We start from the raw sequence: 19233 nt of genomic DNA, 5'->3' as shown, positions 1-19233 counted from the left end.
TAATTATTAGAGAAATGCAAATCAAAACTACAATGAGGTATCACTTCACACCGGTAAGAATGGCCATCATCAAAACGTCTACAAATTACAAATGCTGGAGAGGGTGTGGAGAAAAGGGAACCCTCTTACACTTTCAGTGGGAATGAAAATTGGTACAGCCACTATGGAAAACAGTATGGAGGTTCCTCAAAAAACTAAAAATAGGTTTGCCATATGATCCAGCAATCCCACTCCTAGGTGTGTATCTGAACAAAACTATAATTCAAAAAGACACATGCACCCAAATGTTCGTAGCAGCACTATTCACAATAGCTAAGACATGGAAACAGCCTAAATGTCCATTGACAGATGAATGGATAAAGAAGATGTGGTATATATATAATGGAATATTACTCGGCCATAAAAAGGAACGAAATAATGCCATTTGCAGCAACAAGGATGGACCTAGAGGTTTTCACACTAAGTGAAGTAAGCCAGACAAAGGAAGACAAATACCATATGATATCACTTATATGTGGAATATAAAATATGATGCAATACGAAAAAATACATACAAAATGTTCTACGAAACAGAAACAGACTCACAGACATAGAGAACAGACTTGTGGTTGCCAAGGGGGAGGAGTGTGGGGAGGGACGGTTTGGGAGTCTGGGATTAGCAGATGCAAACTATTATATATAGAACGGAAAACAACAAGGTCCTACTGTCTAGCACAGGAAACTATATTCAATATCCTGTGATAAACCATAATGAAACAGAATATGAAAAGAGTGTATATGTATGTATAACTAAATCACTTTGCAGTACAGCAGAAATTAAACACAACATTGTAAATCAACTATACTTCAATAAAATAAATTTAAAAAATAAAAAAGTGAAAGTCTCTTCCCACAGACTATTATTAGAGTGGATAAATGAGGCAACATTTCAGCCAGGTGGGAAAAATGAACACCACAAGTGAGGGGCAGATGGGTGCCCAGAGAAAGGATCACTTATGCCCAGGAATGCATAACCTGTGTCTATACCTGAGGAGCTTCACACAAACCCGAAATAAGGAACATTCTATTAACAGGGGGAGAAAAGGACAGTATTCCTCAGAAATATTAGTGCCATAAAAGGCTGATCTGTGGAAATCCGCCAGACGTGACAACTAAACACAATGCCTGATGCTAGGCTGGCTCCAGTAGGGCGGAGGGAAATTTTTTTAAATATTTATTTTATTTATTTATTTAGCCTGCGCCGGGTCTTGGTTGCAGCATGCGGACTCCTAGTTACGGCATGCATGCAGGATCTTAGTTCCCCGAACAGGGATCAAACCCGGCCCTCCTGCATTGGGAGCATGGAGTCTTACCCACTGGAGCAGCAGGGAAGTCCCTGGGCAGAGGGAAATTATTAGGTCAATTGACAAAACTGAAATTCAGACGTAGACGGAATAAATGCGTTGCATCAACATTAAGTTTACGGGAATCAGTAGCTGTTCTCTGGTTATGTAAAAGAATGTTCTTCTTTGAAAATTCACGCTGAAGTATTTAGGGGCTACTATAGACTACATATCTGTGTACCCTAAAAATTCGTATATGGAAACATAATCCCCAATATGATGGTATTAGGAGGTGGGGCCCTTGGGAGGTGATTAGATCATGAGGGCGGAGCCCTCATGAATAGGATTAGTGCCCTGGTTGAAGAGACCCCAGAGACCTCCGTCGCCCCTTCTGCCCTGTGAGGACACAGCGAGAACCAGGAAGCAAACGTCACCAGACCCCAAATCTGCTGGCACCTCGATCTCGGACTCCAGTCTCCAGAACTGTGAGAAATAGATTTCTGTTATTTATAAGCCCCCAGTCCGTGGCCTTTTTGTTAGAGCCGCCCCAGTGGACGATGGCAGGGGTAAAGTGCCACTATGTATGCAGCTCACTCTTAAGTACTTCAGAAAAGTATATTTTCTGTCTATAAAACAGACAGCAAACGAGCAAGCAAACTGGGGGCAAACTGTTAATAGCTGAATCTGGGGAAAGGTATGCAGTTTGGGTTTTTATTTTACTATACTTATTCTTGCAATTATTCTGTACACCTGAATGATTTGCAAATAAAGAGTACAAGAAATGAAACTAAGAAAATAAAAAGCAGTGTGTTCAGCGGAGAGGTCAGAGAGGAAGTGGAAAGGCTGCAGGGGGCGTTCCTGGCAGCACGAACAGCCAAGGTGAAGGCGCGGAGGACACGCCACCCACGAGGGCGGCCGGGCAGAGCGTCCCCGCGTCCCTTGCTCCTGGCGCTTCTCTGCCATTTCGACGGCGCGTGGGGTGAGGTCTGGGCCACCCCAGCAGCTAAGCGTCTTAGCCTAGCGGAGGGAGAGCTGGGGGAGGTGAGGGGTGGTGGGGGCGTGCAGCTCGGGGCAGCGGTGGGGCTGTGGTTCACCCACTACTCTTTCTATTCCAAGTTTTCCCCCTAGAAAAAGAGATCCTGGAGGGACCATGTCCAGAGCACATCACCCCGAGCTGAGCAGTTCAGGGGTGGCTAGTGGGTGCTGTGGGCACCATGCGCCCCCCAAACACACACACAAGCAGTTTCCCAGCTGCTGGGAACATCGGTGGCTGAAGAGAGATGTCACCTATCCGTCGCGGAGGCTGCCGCGTCCAGGCCCAGCACCTGTGGTCAACAGGGGACAGGGGTGAAGCTCCAGAGCTCCGCATGAGATGTACGCAGACTTTGCATCCTTCACCGCCTAGCCGGTGGTGACCACAAGGGCCGTCCCCACTCATTTTCCTATCTCAGCCTCTGTCTCGAAGTCTGTTTCCTGGGGCCCTAGCCTCTGACACAAAGCATGAGTCGTATTTTGAAAGATTTAAGAAACAAACAAAAGAAGTAACACCAGTTGAAAGTGTAACATAAATAGGAAGAACTAAGCCCCGATACCGGTCCTATCTGGAGATGTAAACGGGCCAAACTCAGCGTGATCCCGGAGTGGGTCACAGGGCAAATCCCGACCCTGAGCTGTGAACCAGCATCAAACCCGAGAGTGAGAAGGTCACACGCAGTCTCCTCCGCCCGCACACCTGCTCCGTTTACCTGCGCCCTAGAAACTCCAGCCTGTAGGAACACAGAGCAAGTGAGCGGTTGCCAGGGCCCAGGTGGGAGAACAGCCTGAATACAGAGCAGCCTCAGGGTTTTGGGCGGAGATGAAACTTGTGTATGTTGATTGCAGCGGTGGCTAGTTTACCTGCGTCAGTGCTGGTAAAACCCGGAAAAGGTTAGATTTTCCCGTCTGTTCCGTCTCAACAAAGCGGACCATGGATCGCATTGGTGACAGGCAGTATACACGCTTCTTTATCGACCCATTAAATCGTGAGATAATGATTTAAGTGTAGGTAAAGTTACGTTTTATTTCTTCAGGAGATGCGGTACGAAGTTTGTTTTTTCTCAGCTGGAAGAGGAACGCTAAAATGCGAGGAAGTCTTTGACAAGAGAACGAGCACGTCGTTTTGGACATTCAGCTGGTTTTAAGTTTTGTTTCGTTTTGTTTTGTCTTGCAAGGTCCCTAAGGTTGACCATCCCCCACTGGTGGACACGCAGCGTTTGCCAGCACTGCAGTCACCAAGCATCTAAAGACGGAACCTCTAAGATTTCTAATCTGCACTGGTTTCCTCCTTCTGCTGAGGCAAATCACCACAAATCCAGTAGCTAATACAACACACCTTCATTATCTGGGGGGCAGAAATCACGGTGTCAGCAGGGCCTCGCTCTCTCCCGAGGCCCCAAGAGGAGACCGTGGGGTCCTTTCAGGGTTGCATTCCTCCCTCTTCAGGCTGGAGCGCGGCGGGTGGCTTTGGTGTCACACAATTTCCTTGGCCTCCCTCTTAGAAGGATGTGTGGTGATATTGGACCCACGTCCTCAAAGGGTCTGGGAATAACTGGGTCTCAGATCGTGGCTCGGGACCTGATGCTTGCTGGGCTCTGAGAGATGTGAGGGGCTGTCAGTATATCACACCCTCAGGACCCAGCAATCAGTCCCCAAGTGGTCCAGCCGGAGCCAGAGATAAACGAGGCTTTCTCTGGGGTTGCAGAGACAGAAAAGATCTCTCTCCCACTGTGCTCAGTAGAATAAGAGCCCCCAAAGACACCCACGTCCTTCCTGGGCCCTGCGGATGTGTCGCCTCGCAGGGCAGAGGGGACTTTGCAGCTGGGATTAAGTTAAGGCTCCTGAGACGGGGATGACCCTGGATTCCCCGAGACGTCCAGCGTCATCCCAGGGTCCTTATAAGAGGGAGGCGGGAGGGTCAGACGCAGAGAGAGACGGGAGATGCTGCGCTGCTGGCTGTGAGGATGCAGGACAGGGCCGCGAGCCAGGGATGCGGCGCCTCTAGAAGCTGGAAAAGGCGGGAACCGATGCCCCGTTGGAGCTTCCGGAAGGACCGGCCCTGCCCACGCCTGGATTTAGCCCCGTGAGACCCGAGCCGGACTCCTGATCTCCAGGACTGTCAGAGAACCCATCTGTGTGGTTTTCAGCCCCCGGTTCATGGTGAGTTGTCCCAGCTGCCGTGGGAAACTCTGGTGGGTCTTTCACAAACTCTGTGACCCTCAGCCTCCACCTCAGCACAGGGGAGACACTGACAGTCCCCTCGTCGGGTCACTGCAAAGATCATAATCACGCAACAGGCATCGGCTGGTTTCTTATGGAGGTCACTGAGTTTCAGGTGCTGTGGACGCCCGGGATGCGGCTGGATAAGCAAGTTGGGACAGAAGTGGTTCAGAGGGAAAATTCTGACGTGGGAGAGCGTGGAGTCTGCCACTCGAGGGGCTGGCGACGCCAGGGGAACGTGACTGGGGAAAAAGGGCTGCAGGATTGCAGGTTAGATGCAAACATAAACATTATTATTACTGTCTCCTCCGGGCCCCCGCTGCCCTCCCGGCTCCAGGCCAAAGTAATCAGAGCCACACACAGGGTCAGGCTGCACTTGGGTGTTTACTGGGAATGGGCTGAGGGGCCAGGCCTGGGCTGCTCATGCTTTTTTGGTGACGCTCTTGGGGGTGGCAAGCTCGTGCAGGCGAGGGGACGCACGAGCCACCAGGGAGGCTGGAGAGATGCGGTAGGGGTTGTAGTCCTCGCTCAGGTCCCTCCGCACTTTGGGTTTGGCCAGGGAGACGATGCGGGGACTGGCCACCGCCTTCTTGGTGGCCTCTAGCACCTCCCAGCGCGGGTCTCGGTCAGGAACACACTTGTCCGACTGGGCCTTGGGCACTGGAGAGGGCGGGAGAAGGGGGTGGTGTCAGAAGCCGGAGCCTGGGGCATGCAGCCACCACCCCCGCCTGGCCCCGCAGAGATCAGCCTTCTGGGTCAGAGCTCCCAAGTTTAATGGCCTGTCTGTCAACAGATGATGGATAAACAAACATGTCCCTCCACACATGGGAGCATCACTCAGCCATGAAAAGGGGTGAAGCCCTGACACTCGCTACCACATGGATGGACCCTGAGGACACGATGCAGTGGGAGAAACCAGACGCAGAAGGACAGACGGTGTGTGATTCCATTGATGGGAAACGTCCAGAACAGGCCAGTCCACAGACAGAGAGTGGGTTCCTGGTTGTCAGGGGCTTGGGGAGGGGATGGGGGTGACTGCTCATGGGGACGGTGCTTCACTTTTGGGGGGATGGAGTGTTCTAAAATCGACTGTGTGGGACATAGAGAACAGACTTGTCGTTGCCAAGGGGGAGGTGGAGAGGGGGAGGGATGCATTGGAAGTTTGGGATTAGCAGATGCAAACTGTTATGTATAGGATGGACAAACAACAAGGTCCTACCGTAGAGCACAGGGAACTATATTCAATATCCTGTGATACACCATCATGGAAGAGAATATGAAAAAGAATGTATGTATGGGTATAACTGAGTCATTTGGTGTACAGCAGAAATTAACAACACTGTAAATCAGCTATACTTGAATAAAAAATAAATTAAAATATATATATACGATTTTTTAAATGACATAAATAATATAAAATAAAATTGATTGTGGTGGTGGGTGCACAGCTCTGTGAACGTACTGGAAAATATTGAATTGTGCACTGTGAAAGGGTGAACTGTAAAGAAAAAATATTTCAAATGGCCATGGGTCCCAGATGGGGGACTCAGAGGGAGCAGAAAAAGGTACCCTGGGGGCTGGGGGTGAGGAAGGGGCTCAGGCAGCCCCTGCTGCCCCTGTACCTGCAGCCCCAGCTGGGCCCTCTCCACAGGGTCCCACCAGCCACATGGGACCAGTACCCGATATGGGCTGGACTTTTATCGTTGTTTAATTTTAATAAAATCTGTTAATTGACTTAAATCAATGGATGGATTGGCTTTCATTCCACTTTAGTCGTGGACAGACAGCTCTCAGAGCAGACCTGTGGCTCAGCCAGCCCCCTCCGTTCACCTGCCGGGACCCCCGGCCCTTCTCCTGCTCAGCCCCCCTTCGCCACCTCTCCGCCACCCCTTCCTCCACGGCGGGAGCCACGGGGCATGGCCTGCATGGGGACCAGGAGAGAGGTGACCGCTGGTGGCCAGCGGTGACCACTGCCTTAACTTTGAGCCCCTCGGTTTTGAGGGCTGCCTTTCCAAACTCCTCTTTGCTCCAACACCCTGCAATCGCAAAAGGGCCCTTCCCCTAGTCAGCAGACAACCCACAGCTCGGGGGAGAGGCCCTCGGTGAAAAGAAGGGGGGCCCTTCCACCAGCCTCAGGCTGGACTACAACTCCTGGGCAGGTGACATGTGATGGGGCCCCCAAAAGGGAGGGGCTGGGGGACCTCGGGAGGACCTGCCCAGAGCCCACCTTTCTGGGAGTCCTCAGGGAGACTCAGGGGCGTTCCCTTTGTTGTAACATCTGGGCTCCGAAAATCTTCTGGTCACAGCCTGAGAGTGTGACTGGTCCACGGCCACACCGTACCCACAAATGCAAAACAGCATGGACCAGTGCCCACCCCACGTGGCCCCTGCACTGCACGTATCCTCACTTCACTTCTTAAATGCTGGTCACAACCATCAGTGGGTGGAAGTCTGCGGTTTGAAAAACACAGCCCTACACCAGTTTTATCCATACACACACGGATGTGCATTGATATGTGCTCCTGAAGCCTGGATGAATATACACGCGTGTGTAGGTACAAATGTACATGTGCTTATTATATTCCAGACGTGTGTGTTCATGCATATGTGTGTGAGACAAGATGGTTTGAGAGAGAAGTGCGTGTGTATTTGTGTTTCTGTTCATTTAACCAGTCATAACAAATTCAACAAATACTTTAACAAATATTAAGGGAACAGACGAATGAATGAACAAACAAACCAACAAAAGATCCCACAAGCAAGCTCGAAAGAAAAAAGACTGGGAAGAAGTTATTTTGCAACGTGCTCGACATAGGGTTAGTGATCATCTTATATAAAGAGCTGCTGCAAATCAATAACCACCTCCCCCACAAAAAAAAAAAGGAAACAGGAAACGGAGAAAATAGGACACAGCAGATTATACCAAAACAGCCAGTCAAGCTCTCTGGTGACCACGTGCCAGGAGCCGGGGATACACAGTGAATTTTCCTAAGCCTCTGACTACCTTTGGGTGGCGAGATTCCTTTCTTCATGCTCTTCTGCATTTTTCAAACTCTCTACAATTAGTGCATTTTACTTTTGTTGTGGGGGAACCAGGTATGTCCTTTGTTTTAAAGGACAGGAAGAGGCCCAGAATGCAGCCCGCATTTCCACAGAGCTGGAACTCCTGGCTCGGGGTCTCTTCCCTCCACCGTCACTGAACTGCCCCGGAGCCCGAGGGGAGGGCGGCCTCACTGAGGCTGCTGGCTCTGGAGGGCCCCCAGCAGCCAAAGCCGCAACAGTCCTGGGGACTGCGGGCCGGACCAGAGGGCAGACAGCAGAAGCAAGAAGAACTACAATCCTGCAGCCTGTGGAACAAAAACCACATTCACAGAAAGACAGACAAGATGAAAAGGCAGAGGGTTATGTACCAGATGAAGGAACAAGATAAAACCACAGGAAAACAACTAAATGAAGTGGAGATAGGCAACCTTCCAGAAAAAGAATTCAGAATAATGATAGCGAAGATGATCCAGGACCTCGGAAAAAGAATGGAGGCAAAGACTGAGAAGACGCAGAAATGTTTAACAAACACCTAGAAGAATTAAAGAACAAACAAACAGAGGTGAACAATACAATAACTGAAATGAAAACTACACTAGAAGGAATCAATAGCAGAATAACTGAGGCAGAAGAACGGATAAGTGACCTGGAAGACAGAATGGTGGAATTCACTGCTGTGGAACAGAATAAAGAAGAAAGAATGAAAAGAAACGAAGACAGCCTAAGAGACCTCTGGGGCAACATTAAACGCAACAACATTCGCATTATAGGGGTCCCAGAAGGAGAAGAGAGAGAGAAAGGACCAGAGAAAATATTTGAAGAGATTATAGTTGAAAACTTCCCTAACATGGGAAAGGAAATAGCCACCCAAGTCCAGGAAGCACAGCAAGTCCCATACAGGAAAAATCCAAGGAGAAACACGCCAAGACCCATAGTAATCAAACTGGCAAAAATTAAAGACAAAGAAAAATTATTGAAAGCAGCAAGGGAAAAATGACAAATAACATACAAGGGAATCCCCATAAGGTTAACAGCTCATTTCTCAGCAGAAACTCTACAAGCCAGAAGGGAGTGGCATGATATACTTAAAGTGATGAAAGGGAAGAACCTACAACCAAGATTACTCTACCTGGCAAGGATCTCATTCAGATTCGATGGAGAAATCAAAAGCTTTACAGACAAGCAAAAGCTAAGAGAATTCAGCACCACCACACCAGCTCTACAACAAATGCTAAAGGAACTTCTCTAAGTGGGAAACACAAGAGAAGAAAAGGACCTACAAAAACAAACCCAAAACCATTAAGAAAATGGTCATAGGAACATACATATCGATAATTACCTTAAACGTGAATGGATTAAATGCTCCAACCAAAAGACACAGGCTTGCTGAATGGATACAAAAACAAGACCCATATATATGCTGTCTACAAGAGACCCACTTCAGACCTAGGGACACATACAGAGTGAAAGTGAGGGGATGGAAAAAGATATTCCATGCAAATGGAAATCAAAAGAAAGCTGAAGTAGCAATACTCATATCAGATAAAATAGACTTTAAAATAAAGAATGTTACAAGAGACAAGGAGGGACACTACATAATGATCAAGGGATCAATCCAAGAAGAAGATATAACAATTATAAATATATATGCACCCAACATAGGAGCACCTCAACACATAAGGCAACTGCTAACAGCTCTAAAAGAGGAAATCGACAGTAACACACTAATAGTGGGGGACTTTGACACCTCACTTACACCAATGGACAGATCATCCAAAATGAAAATAAATAAGGAAACAGAAGCTTTAAATGACACAATAGATCAGATAGATTTAATTGATATTTATAGGACCTTCCATCCAAAAAGAGCAGATTACACTTTCTTCTCAAGTGCGCACGGAACATTCTCCAGGATAGATCACATCTTGGGTCACAAATCAAGCCTCAGTACATTTAAGAAAATTGAAATCATATCAAGCATCTTTTCTGACCACAACGCTATGAGATTAGAAATCAATTACAGGGAAAAAAACGTAAAAGACACAAACACATGGAAGCTAAACAATACGTTACTAAATAACCAAGAGATCACTGAAGAAATCAAAGAGGAAATCAAAAACTACCTAGAGACAAATGACAATGAAAACACGATGATCCAAAACCTATGGGATGCAGCAAAAGCAGTTCTAAGAGAGAAGTTTATAGCTATACAAGCCTACCTCAAGAAACAAGAAAAATCTCAAATAAACAATCTAACCTTACACCTAAAGGAACTAGAGAAAGAAGAACAAACAAAACCCAAAGTTAGCAAAAGGTAAGAAATCATAAAGATCAGAGCAGAAATAAATGAAATAGAAACAAAGAAAACAATAGCAAAGATCAATAAAACTAAAACGTGGTTCTTTGAGAAGATAAACAAAATTGATAAACCATCAGCCAGACTCAACAAGAAAAAGAGGGAGAAGACTCAAATCAATAGAATTAGAAATGAAAAAGGAGAAGTTACAACGGACACCCCAGAAATACAAAGCATCCTAAGAGACTACTACAAGCAACTCTATGCCGATAAAATGGACAACCTGGAGGAAATGGACAAATTCTTAGAAAGCTATAACCTTCCAAGACTGAACCAGGAAGAAATAGAAAATATGAACTGACCAATCACAAGGAATGAAATTGAAATTGTGATTAAAAATCTGCCAACAAACAAAAGTCCAGGACCAGGTGGCTTCACAGGTGAATTCTATCAAACATTTAGAGAAGAGCTAACACCCATCCTTCTCAAACCCTTCCAAAAAATTGCAGAGGAAGGAACACTCCCAAACTCATTCTATGAAGCCACCATCACCCTGATACCAAAACCAGACAAAGATACTACAAAAAAAGAAAATTACAGGCCAATATCACTGATGAATATAGATGCAAAAATCCTCAAGAAAATACTAGCAAAGAGAATCCGACAACACTTTAAAAGGATCATACACCATCATCAGGTGGGATTTATCCCAGGGATGCAAGGATTCTTCAATATACGCAAATTAATCAATGTGATACACCATATTAACATATTGAAGAATAAAAACCATATGATCATCTCAATAGATGCAGAAAAAGCTGTTGACAAAATTCAACACCCATTTATGATAAAAATTCTCCAGAAAGTGGGCACAGAGGGAACCTATCTCAACATAATAAAGGCGATATAAGACAAACCCACAGCAAACATCATTCTCAATGGTGAGAAACTGAAAGCATTTCCTCTAAGATCAGGAACAAGACAAGGATGTCCACTCTCACCACTATTATTCAACATAGTATTGGAAGTCCTAGCCACGGCAAACAGAGAAGAAAAAGAAATAAAAGGAATACAAATTGGAAAAGAAAAAGTAAAGCTGTCACTGTTTGCAGATGACATGATACTATACATAGAGGATCCTAAAGATGCCACCAGAAAACTACTAGAGCTAATCAATGAATTTGGTAAAGTAGCAGGATACAAAATGAATGCACAGAAATCTCTTGTGCAGAAATCCTATACACTAATGATGAAAACTCTGAAAGAGGAATTAAGGAAACACTCCCATTTACCATTGCAACAAAAAGAATAAAATACCTAGGAATAAACCTACCTAGGGAGACAAAAAAACCTGTATGCAGAAAACTATAAGACACTGCTGAAAGAAATTAAAGATGATACCAACAGGGCACTTCCCTGGTGGCGCAGTGGTTGAGAATCTGCCTGCCAATGCAGGGGACACGGGTTCGAGCCCTGGTCTGGGAAGATCCCACATGCCACGGAGCAGCTGGGCCCGTGAGCCATGGCCGCTGAGCCTGTGTGTCTGGAGCCTGTGCTCCACAACGGGAGAGGCCACAACAGTGAGAGGCCCGCGTACCACACACACACAAAAAAAGACGCATGCACCCCAATGTTCACTGCAGCACTATTTACAATAGCCAGGTCATGGAAGCAACCTAAATGCCCATTGACAGATGAATGGATAAAGAAGTTGTGGTACATATATACAATGGAATATTACTCAGCCATAAAAAGGAATGAAATTGGGTCATTTGTTGAGACGTGGATGGATGTAGAGACTGTCATACAGAGTGAAGTAGGTCAGAAAGAGAAAAACAAATATCGTATATTAACGCATGTATGTGGAACCTAGAAAAATGGTACAGATGAACCGTTTTGCAGGGCAGGAGTTGAGACACAGATGTAGAGAACAAACGTACGGACACCAAAGGGGAAAGCCACAGGGTGTGTGTGTGTGTGTGTGTGCTGAATTGGACGATTGGGATTGACATGTATACACTGATGTGTATAAAATGGATGACTAATAAGAACCTGCTGTATAAAAAAATAAATAAAATAAAGGACAGGAAGAGAGTCAGGCCAACACCATGTAAAGAGCCCTTGTGCCCCAGCTTGGTTCTTTTGGCCCTGGCCCTGCACCCCAAGTTTCCCTTCTGCACCCGCTTGCTGTGCTGGGAGACCCACAAACCGCCCCCCACCCAGGGGGAGCGATTCCCTCTGCCAGCCCCCAGGGAGCCCACGCAGGCCACAGATGAACTGCCCACAGGGATCCAGACAGCTGGTCTGCAGCGCAGGTGGAGCTAGGGAAGCACAAATCTGGCAGAAGCAGGTCCAAGTTGACTGGCTGCCCCCGCCCGCGTCCAGTGGGGAAGGACGCTTCATAAGATGCAGAATCCCTGGGGACCTGCTTACTGGCCAGGTGAAGGAGACGGTTATAGTCTGACACGTGTGGCTTGGGTTTTGGCATGGGGTCCCACTCTTCCAGCAGGGCGGCTGGAGCCCTGGGCTTTGCCAGCTGGATGATCCTCGGACTGGGGGTGGCCATCCGGGCTGCCCTGGACACTTGGGACACCTAGAAACAGAATTAGAGGGGAAAGAGTAAAGCAGCCCATGATTCCTCATGGCCCCTGGTTCAGAAAGACCCTGAAGGCAACACTGAAAGACAAAAGACTGACTGGAAAGAAGTTAGTTTGCAGTATGTTCAGCAAAGGATTAGTAGTAGCCATCATAAATAAAGAGCTTCTCTAAATCAACAACACGAAAAATCAATAGGAAACTGAGTTAATCGTGCAGGAAAGTAAACCCAAAGGATCAATAATCCTCTCTGTGCACCAGGGAAATGTAAATTAAAACAGCAAACTATCACTCCATGCCAACAAATTTGGCAAAAGTGAAAAAGTCTGGCGTCATCAAGCCCTGGCAGGAAGGTGGGAGGAGAGAGATCCCAATACGTGGCTGGTAGGAGGGTGAATTGTACAAGCACTTGGTGTGTGTGTAACAATTAATGTTTTACAAAAGCTCTCTGCTGGGTGCACTTTGGGTAGGAGACTGCCCAGAGGCAGAGGATTGGCTGTAATGTTCTCTAGGGAGACTGAAAGATGAGTCCCTCTCCTCCTGAAAGTGTCCTGCTGAGAAATCACAGACACTACTCTTGTCTAAGACATCCTGGCGCTTACAATTTCATGCCCCTCTCAACCACCCCTTCCGTCCCCTCTCCTTTCCTCCCCTCCTTCTCTGCCCACCCGGACGGCCCTCACAGCTCAGGTCACCAGATGAGGCAGTTGAGTCAGCCTGCGGTCCTGCCCTCAAGGGGCCCCCCGTCTGCAGGGGTGACAGGCAGGGAAACAGTCACTTATCCATGCATTCGAAGAATATCGACGACTGCTTCGTGCCCTGCTCGGGGCAAGGCCAGCTCTGCAGTAAGGCCACAGCAGACACGGACACATGTCCTCGGGGGACTCACGTTTAAGGGAAGGATGACAGCCCATCCAGAGCGCACGTGAAAGGGGCTGGGAAGGAGCAAGAAGGGGTGTCGGATGGGGCCCCCACCAGGCTGGGCAGGAACATGCCCAGCTGCACATGCCAAGGCCCAGGGGCTTGTTGAGGGACCTGCATTTAGTCCAACAGGGAGCACACGGGGTAGTAGGGATGGAGAAGGCCCCATCCTGCTGGCTTTCACAGGGCACTGGGGAGCCGCAGAGGGTGTTGGAGCACAGAAGGACTCGAAGGCTAAACTGGCAAAGGCAAGGCACGGTCCGGGAAAACAGCAGGTATGTCTCCAGGTAAGAGGTGGGGCCAGACCCTCCTCCGGATACCGATCCAACCAAACTGACTGCTGAAGCCTTTTTTTTTTTTTGGTACGCGGGCCTCTCACTGTTGTGGCCTCTCCTGTTGCGGAGCACAGGCTCCGGACGCGCAGGCTCAGCGGCCATGGCTCACGGGCCCAGCCGCTCCGCGGCATGTGGGATCTTCCCGGACCGGGCCACGAACCCGTGTCCCCTGCATCGGCAGGCGGACTCCCAACCACTGCGCCACCAGGGAAGCCCTGAAGCCTTTTTTTGAGACAACTGGGGAAACAGAACATGGACTGGGTATTTGGACACTAAGGTATTATTGTTAAATTCTTTCAGTGGGATCTTTGTTGTTAGGGGTTTTAAACTACCCTCGCCTGTTAGAAATCCATATGAAGAGTTTCTGGGAGAAGCAGTGTGTTGTCTACATTTAGTTGTAAAAGCGTTCAAGTTGGGGTTCTGTCAACCACATGAAAAGACACGGATCCAACGTACATTAAACCACAAGGCCGTCCCGCCGCACACCTGACAGGGCGGCCGGCCGTAAAGGAATAAACGGACAAACCAGCAAATGGACACACGGTGCCAGACGGGGCGGCCACTGTGGGAGCAGGTGGTCAGTCTCTGATAAAGTTGGACAGGCCTCCTGGCCAGGACCCCGCTTAAGGGTGTTGACCCTGGAGATACGGCAACGTATCCCACAGAGACCCAGATTCTCACGGCAGCCGTGTGTGCGGGAACCAAAACCCAGAAACAAGCACGTGTCCTTCGGTGGGTGCGAGACGCCCCCACGGCGGCCCCTCCCAGGGGAGCGGGACTCCGTGCTGCTGGCCCAGGGCGGGGCAGCGCGCAGGTGCCCGAGGGTAGCTGCGGGCCGCCGGCCTGAGCCAGGGCGGGGGGGGGGGAGCCTCAACTGGAGGAGCGCAAAGGACCAGATTGAGAATGGACTGAACTCCGCTGTCACCTCTGAACCGCCGTTGTCCGGCCGCCCTGCTCCGGCTCCCCTAAGAGCTGACAGGCAGCGGAGGGCGGTCCCTGCACTGCCTTCAAGGCCCCGGGGCAGGAAAGTAACGCCTTTTCTTGAACAAAGCCCGGTGACTCCTGATGGTTCAGGGAAGCAGTCACACGTCTGTTGCCTCTTGTCCTTCCGGAGCCGCTGAGCCCCCGGGGGTAGCTGGGGAGCTCCAGGGAGAGAAGGGCACCCACCTCAGACATGTGTATACTCCAGATGTTACTCCGGACCTTCGGGGTGGCCAGTTCCCGCAGGCGGCTGGACGCTCGGTGCTCCAAGGTAGACCGGGGAATGGGCCAGATGGGGGTGGTCCTAAGGGAGAGGCAGGCCTGAGACCCTAACCCACCGCCCGGGGCCATGTCTGTGTGCTTGTGTGTATACGATTCCTCTCTGACTCTGGGGCTCAGGGAGAGCCTGGTGCAGTGCAGGGTTTTCAAAATACCTCCAAGAGGGGCTCCTAAAAGAATCCCTAACAGAGCTCCCTATTCTCAAGGATGGAGCGACCCTCTCCCTGGTAGTCCCCTCCCAGCCGTCTCCCCTACTCCCACCATCAGGCTGGGGTCAGGAGGTGGATCGAAGGATGAAAGTCAGCCCTGCCACCACCCCACCTCCTAAAATCGGGTCTCGGCTCCGGAAACAGTCATATTTCACTGATCCGAGGCAGACTCTTATTTTCACATCTCTGAGGCTGGAATGCAGTGGATAAATGCTGTCAGCCCGACCAGAAGGCCCGGGGCCATCCATGACTGGCTGTGCTCCATGAGGCGGTTTACACAGAGGTCACCCCAGATTACAGGTCGCACAGAGGTCATTCCAGATTACAGATCACACAGAGTTCACCCCAGATTACAGATCGCACAGAGGTCACCTCCCAGATTACAGATCACAGAGGTCACCCCCAGATTACAGGCTGCACAGAGGTCACCCCAGATTACAGGTCACACAGAGGTCACCCCAGATTACAGGTCACACAGAGGTCATTCCAGATTACAGATCACACAGAGGTCATTCCAGATTACAGATCACAGAGGTCACCCCAGATTACAGATCACACAGAGGTCATTCCAGATTACAGATCACAGAGGTCACCCTGCAGCTTACAGATCACAGAGGTCACCCCAGATTACAGGTCACACAGAAGTGCCTCCAGATTACGCTCCAACCAGCATTAAGGTGAGAAGTTGTGGTCCCAATGACGGCCACAGACACGGTGGCTGGAGCCTGTCAACACGGGTGAGTGGGGCTCTCGGGCATGTTTTCCTTTCCACACGTGCGTGAGATAGGAAACCAGTCTGTGTCTAATAACACCAGATCCCACATCAGCAAGCGTGGAAGGCGCAAGAACTGAGACAGAATCGTGCCAGGAGGCAGGCGCCTAAAACCATCAGTCTCACAACCGCCAGCTGCCCAGAGCGACACCAGCACCTGCCCTGCAGCCCTGAGAGCCTCCTGCGTCCTGTCTGGGTAGCTGAGCTTCCAAGGCTCACTGCCTGGCCGGCGTGAATGGGTCTCCTGGTCCCAGGACCTGGACCCTCCCCTGCAAGCCCCGAGGAAAAGGGGTCCCTGCCCGGGCGCCCCCTACCTGTTGTTGTTGTAATACTCTGAGTAGAACCTCTTAGGTCGGGCCAGCTCCGCCACCCGGCGGGACACCTCTGCACAAAAGGGGAAACAGCTCCCTGGAAACCTGCCCCTCCCCGAGAGCTTCCCTCCTCCTGAATCCAGCTTCACACAAGGGACAGCTCACAGCAGACACCCTCACCAGGGGACCGCGGGGCACACAGGGGTGGGGGGGAACGGGGGCTCAGGCTCCTCTGCAGGACGGGCCTGGGCTCCAGGGGCCTCCGTGCTCACTGCAGGGGATTCTAAACCCAAGAGAGAACTCGCCCTGAGCGGCTCTCCAGAAATGAGTTTTCTAGTACTGACCCCACTTTGACTGAGATGCAAACTGTGATTTCCCCTGGAGAGCTTGCCCCCCACCCCTCCCCCGCCAGGACCAGCCTCCAGCTTGGGGACAGACTCCAGAGAGGAGACCCCTGGAAGACTGGGGGTGGAGGCGCTCCTGGGAGATGGGGGAGGGGCAGTCCCGCAGGGACCCCTGGGAGGGTTGGGCTGGGAGGCCCCTCGGTCTCCCCAAACAGAGCCAGGTGCAGGTCACGGTGAGATGGGGGTGACCCGGCCGCAGGCGCCTGGCCAACGCCCCTCCCCCTGATGCCCGCCCCCCCCCCTGCGGAGAAGGAGTTAGGGTTAGAGTTAGGGTTAGGCAGGTCAACCTACTGGGCACCGTGATGGTGAGGGTGGTATCCTCAAGAAACCTCTCTGTCCAGTACACAGATGGCCTGGAACACACCCAGTGGGGCTCAGCGTGAGGGAAGCCAGGGTCCCAGCGGTCTGCGCCCCACTCAGCAGCAGAACTCAGGGCACCCCATAACACAGTGGGGAGAGGGGCAGCTGGAGGGTGAGGGAGGGAGAGCTTCCAGGTGGGAAGAAAGGAGAGAGTAAGTAGATGGGCAGCAGAGGCAGGTCAGAGGGGGACACACGGACGCGGGAGAAAAGTCTTAGAGGCACGGAGAGTGTAGGTTATTCTGAGCAAGGCTGGTGCTCAGAGAAGGAGGGAGCTGGAAAAAAAAAGAGGCGCAACTGAGAAGCGGCCCGGCGTCTAGGAGCAGACCCATCTCAAGCCGGGGGCTGGGTCCAGAGCTCCAGGTAGAGCTGGGAATCCTGGGGCGGGGCCCCCAGTGCAGAGTCCTTCCCCCAGCCCTGTCCCAGGAGAGGAAGGGTGGTTCCGGTGAAGGCCCCCCTTCCCGACGATGTGGGCAGCGGGGGGGGCGGGACTCACCAGTAGACACAAAACTGCAGGTTCCTCATGCGGGGGGAGATCCAGGCGTAGCCCCTGCAGCAGCACCCCATCCTGCGAGAGACAGGGCCCCGCCCGCCTCTGCGCTGGGCCCCGCTGGTTCGGCCGGTACCCAGAGGCTGCCAAGGGCACCGTGCCCCTCTCAGACCCCTCCATCCAGGCCGCCCAACACCTCACCTGTCTTTCAAGACTTGCCAGTTGGTCTTGGGTTTCGCCAACTCAAACAGCCGCCTCTTCTTCCTCCTCTCCCAGCCCACGGAGGTGCCAGGGGTCCTCTGGGAGATGGACAGCCGGCTGAGGGAAGGTGGACGCTGAGGCCAGAGCCCTTGCTCCCCCGGCGGGGTAGAACCATCCTTGTGCTCTCGCCCCGCCCTCTGGAGGAGAGCCCTGGCACCACGAAGACCTGATCTGAAATCCTAGCTTTGCCACCAGCCAGTGCCCTCGGTTCCCTCCTTTGTGAAACGGAACAAAGACCTGCTCCCGCCTGCAGGGCCACAGAGGGGATGCTGAGCCATGGACAGTGCCCCCAGGAAGCCCCCAGAGCACCAAGACATCCAGTCTCCTGTCCCGGCTTGGACCCCTCCCCGAGCCCCGCCTATGCGCAGCGCCGCCCTCTACGCGGCACACGTCCCCTGCCCCACCGGCCACATCACACAGCACCCTGTACGCTCATCACACGAGCTCCGTCACTGTGCCGGGAGGGCAAAGGCCCCTCTGCAGTGCCTGAAGGGACGCGTGCTTACCCAGGACCAGGAGGCGAGGGGTTCCAGCCGGGGAGCCCATGCACACACTAGGGCACGGGGTCCCTCCCTAGAGGGAGCACCCGCGGTTTTTCCAGGTGTCCTCCTGGCCACCGAAAGCGTTTCTGGCAATGTATGGTACTTGCAATGGTTTCAGCTTTGGGGGTTGGGAGACTCTCCCCCATTTCTTTTTCTTTCTGTTGGATGGAGGGCTCACGACCTCTCAACTCTGCCACCTCCAAAGTTGGCGTTTGCGTAGGGTTTTCCACGACGACTCCCCTGCCACCTGGACAGGGGTTGTTTGCCGCCTTCCTCCTCAGAGCAGCGAGGTGCTGACAACTTCACCCCTAGAGTGAGCACCCAGGCCAGTGCAGCCACGCCCAGGGCCACCCCCGCCCACCCCAGCCTGGGAGCCCGCTTCTCCTGCCCACCTCATCTCAGGCACGCCCTCCTCCGCGTCTTTCTCCAGAACCCTCTCCAGCTCCGCGAGGGCCTCCTCCGGGTTCTGGGCGTCCACAAATTCTTCCCCAGTCACCTCCTCAGGGGGAGTTTCCTCCTCTTGGTCTTCCAATCCCAGGTGCCCATCGTCCAGACCCCGGTATTTGGGGTCCCTGGACCCTCGGTTCTCATACGTGGGGCCCTGGAGGCCCAGGGTGCCGTCATCCTGCCCCCTTTCTGGCTGGTCCTCGGCCTCCGACATGCAGTGGCTGTAGAGCGAGCTTTGCTGGTGGTCCCCCATGTGCTGGGCCCTTCCCAGCCCTGCAGCTTTGCTCTTGTTGTCTGTGGTCACCGGGCAACAGGAGCACGGCCCGCCCACATTCTCAGCCTACATTCCATGCCCACGCATCTGAGGCGGCGGGCACCCCTCGTGGGGCCGCCCACCCCTCCAACCTCAGCCCA

General features: G+C 51.5%; 1 protein-coding gene and 1 long non-coding RNA gene across 5 annotated transcripts in view; one reads left to right on the top strand and one right to left on the bottom strand.

Annotated features, from left to right (window-relative positions):
* The window catches only part of LOC149744100 (uncharacterized), an 11919-nt gene extending 4910 nt beyond the window's left edge, over positions 1-7009 (top strand). For 2 of the 3 annotated variants that reach the window (XR_016391548.1, XR_016391547.1), the window contains exons 3-4: positions 3533-4847; positions 5371-7009. This is a non-coding gene — a long non-coding RNA (uncharacterized LOC149744100). The remainder of the gene's footprint in view (positions 1-3532; positions 4848-5370) is intronic. The other variant, XR_016391549.1, reaches the window with a different exon arrangement.
* Positions 4934-19233, bottom strand: SPMAP2 (sperm microtubule associated protein 2). Of its 2 annotated transcripts, XM_089905861.1 has the most exons (8): positions 18765-19233; positions 17771-17887; positions 17576-17647; positions 17014-17075; positions 16322-16391; positions 14934-15051; positions 12349-12508; positions 4934-5237 (listed from the first exon to the last, which is right to left on the bottom strand). In XM_089905861.1, the coding sequence occupies exons 1-8, from the start codon at positions 19070-19072 to the stop codon at positions 4999-5001; spliced, it is 1146 nt and encodes a 381-aa protein (XP_089761987.1). In that variant the 5' UTR covers positions 19073-19233; the 3' UTR covers positions 4934-4998. The 2 variants fall into 2 exon arrangements, with proteins under 2 accessions (XP_089761987.1, XP_089761986.1); XM_089905860.1 differs by lacking the exons at positions 16322-16391; positions 17014-17075; positions 17576-17647.

The sequence above is a fragment of the Delphinapterus leucas genome, unplaced genomic scaffold (assembly GCF_059928025.1).
Source record: "Delphinapterus leucas isolate spDelLeu-1000000601 "Yukka" unplaced genomic scaffold, BTC_Dleu_Yukka2 spDelLeu_asBTCV2_sq25, whole genome shotgun sequence".
Classification (NCBI taxonomy): domain Eukaryota; kingdom Metazoa; phylum Chordata; class Mammalia; order Artiodactyla; family Monodontidae; genus Delphinapterus; species Delphinapterus leucas.
This window is presented reverse-complemented; position numbering and strand designations above follow the sequence as displayed.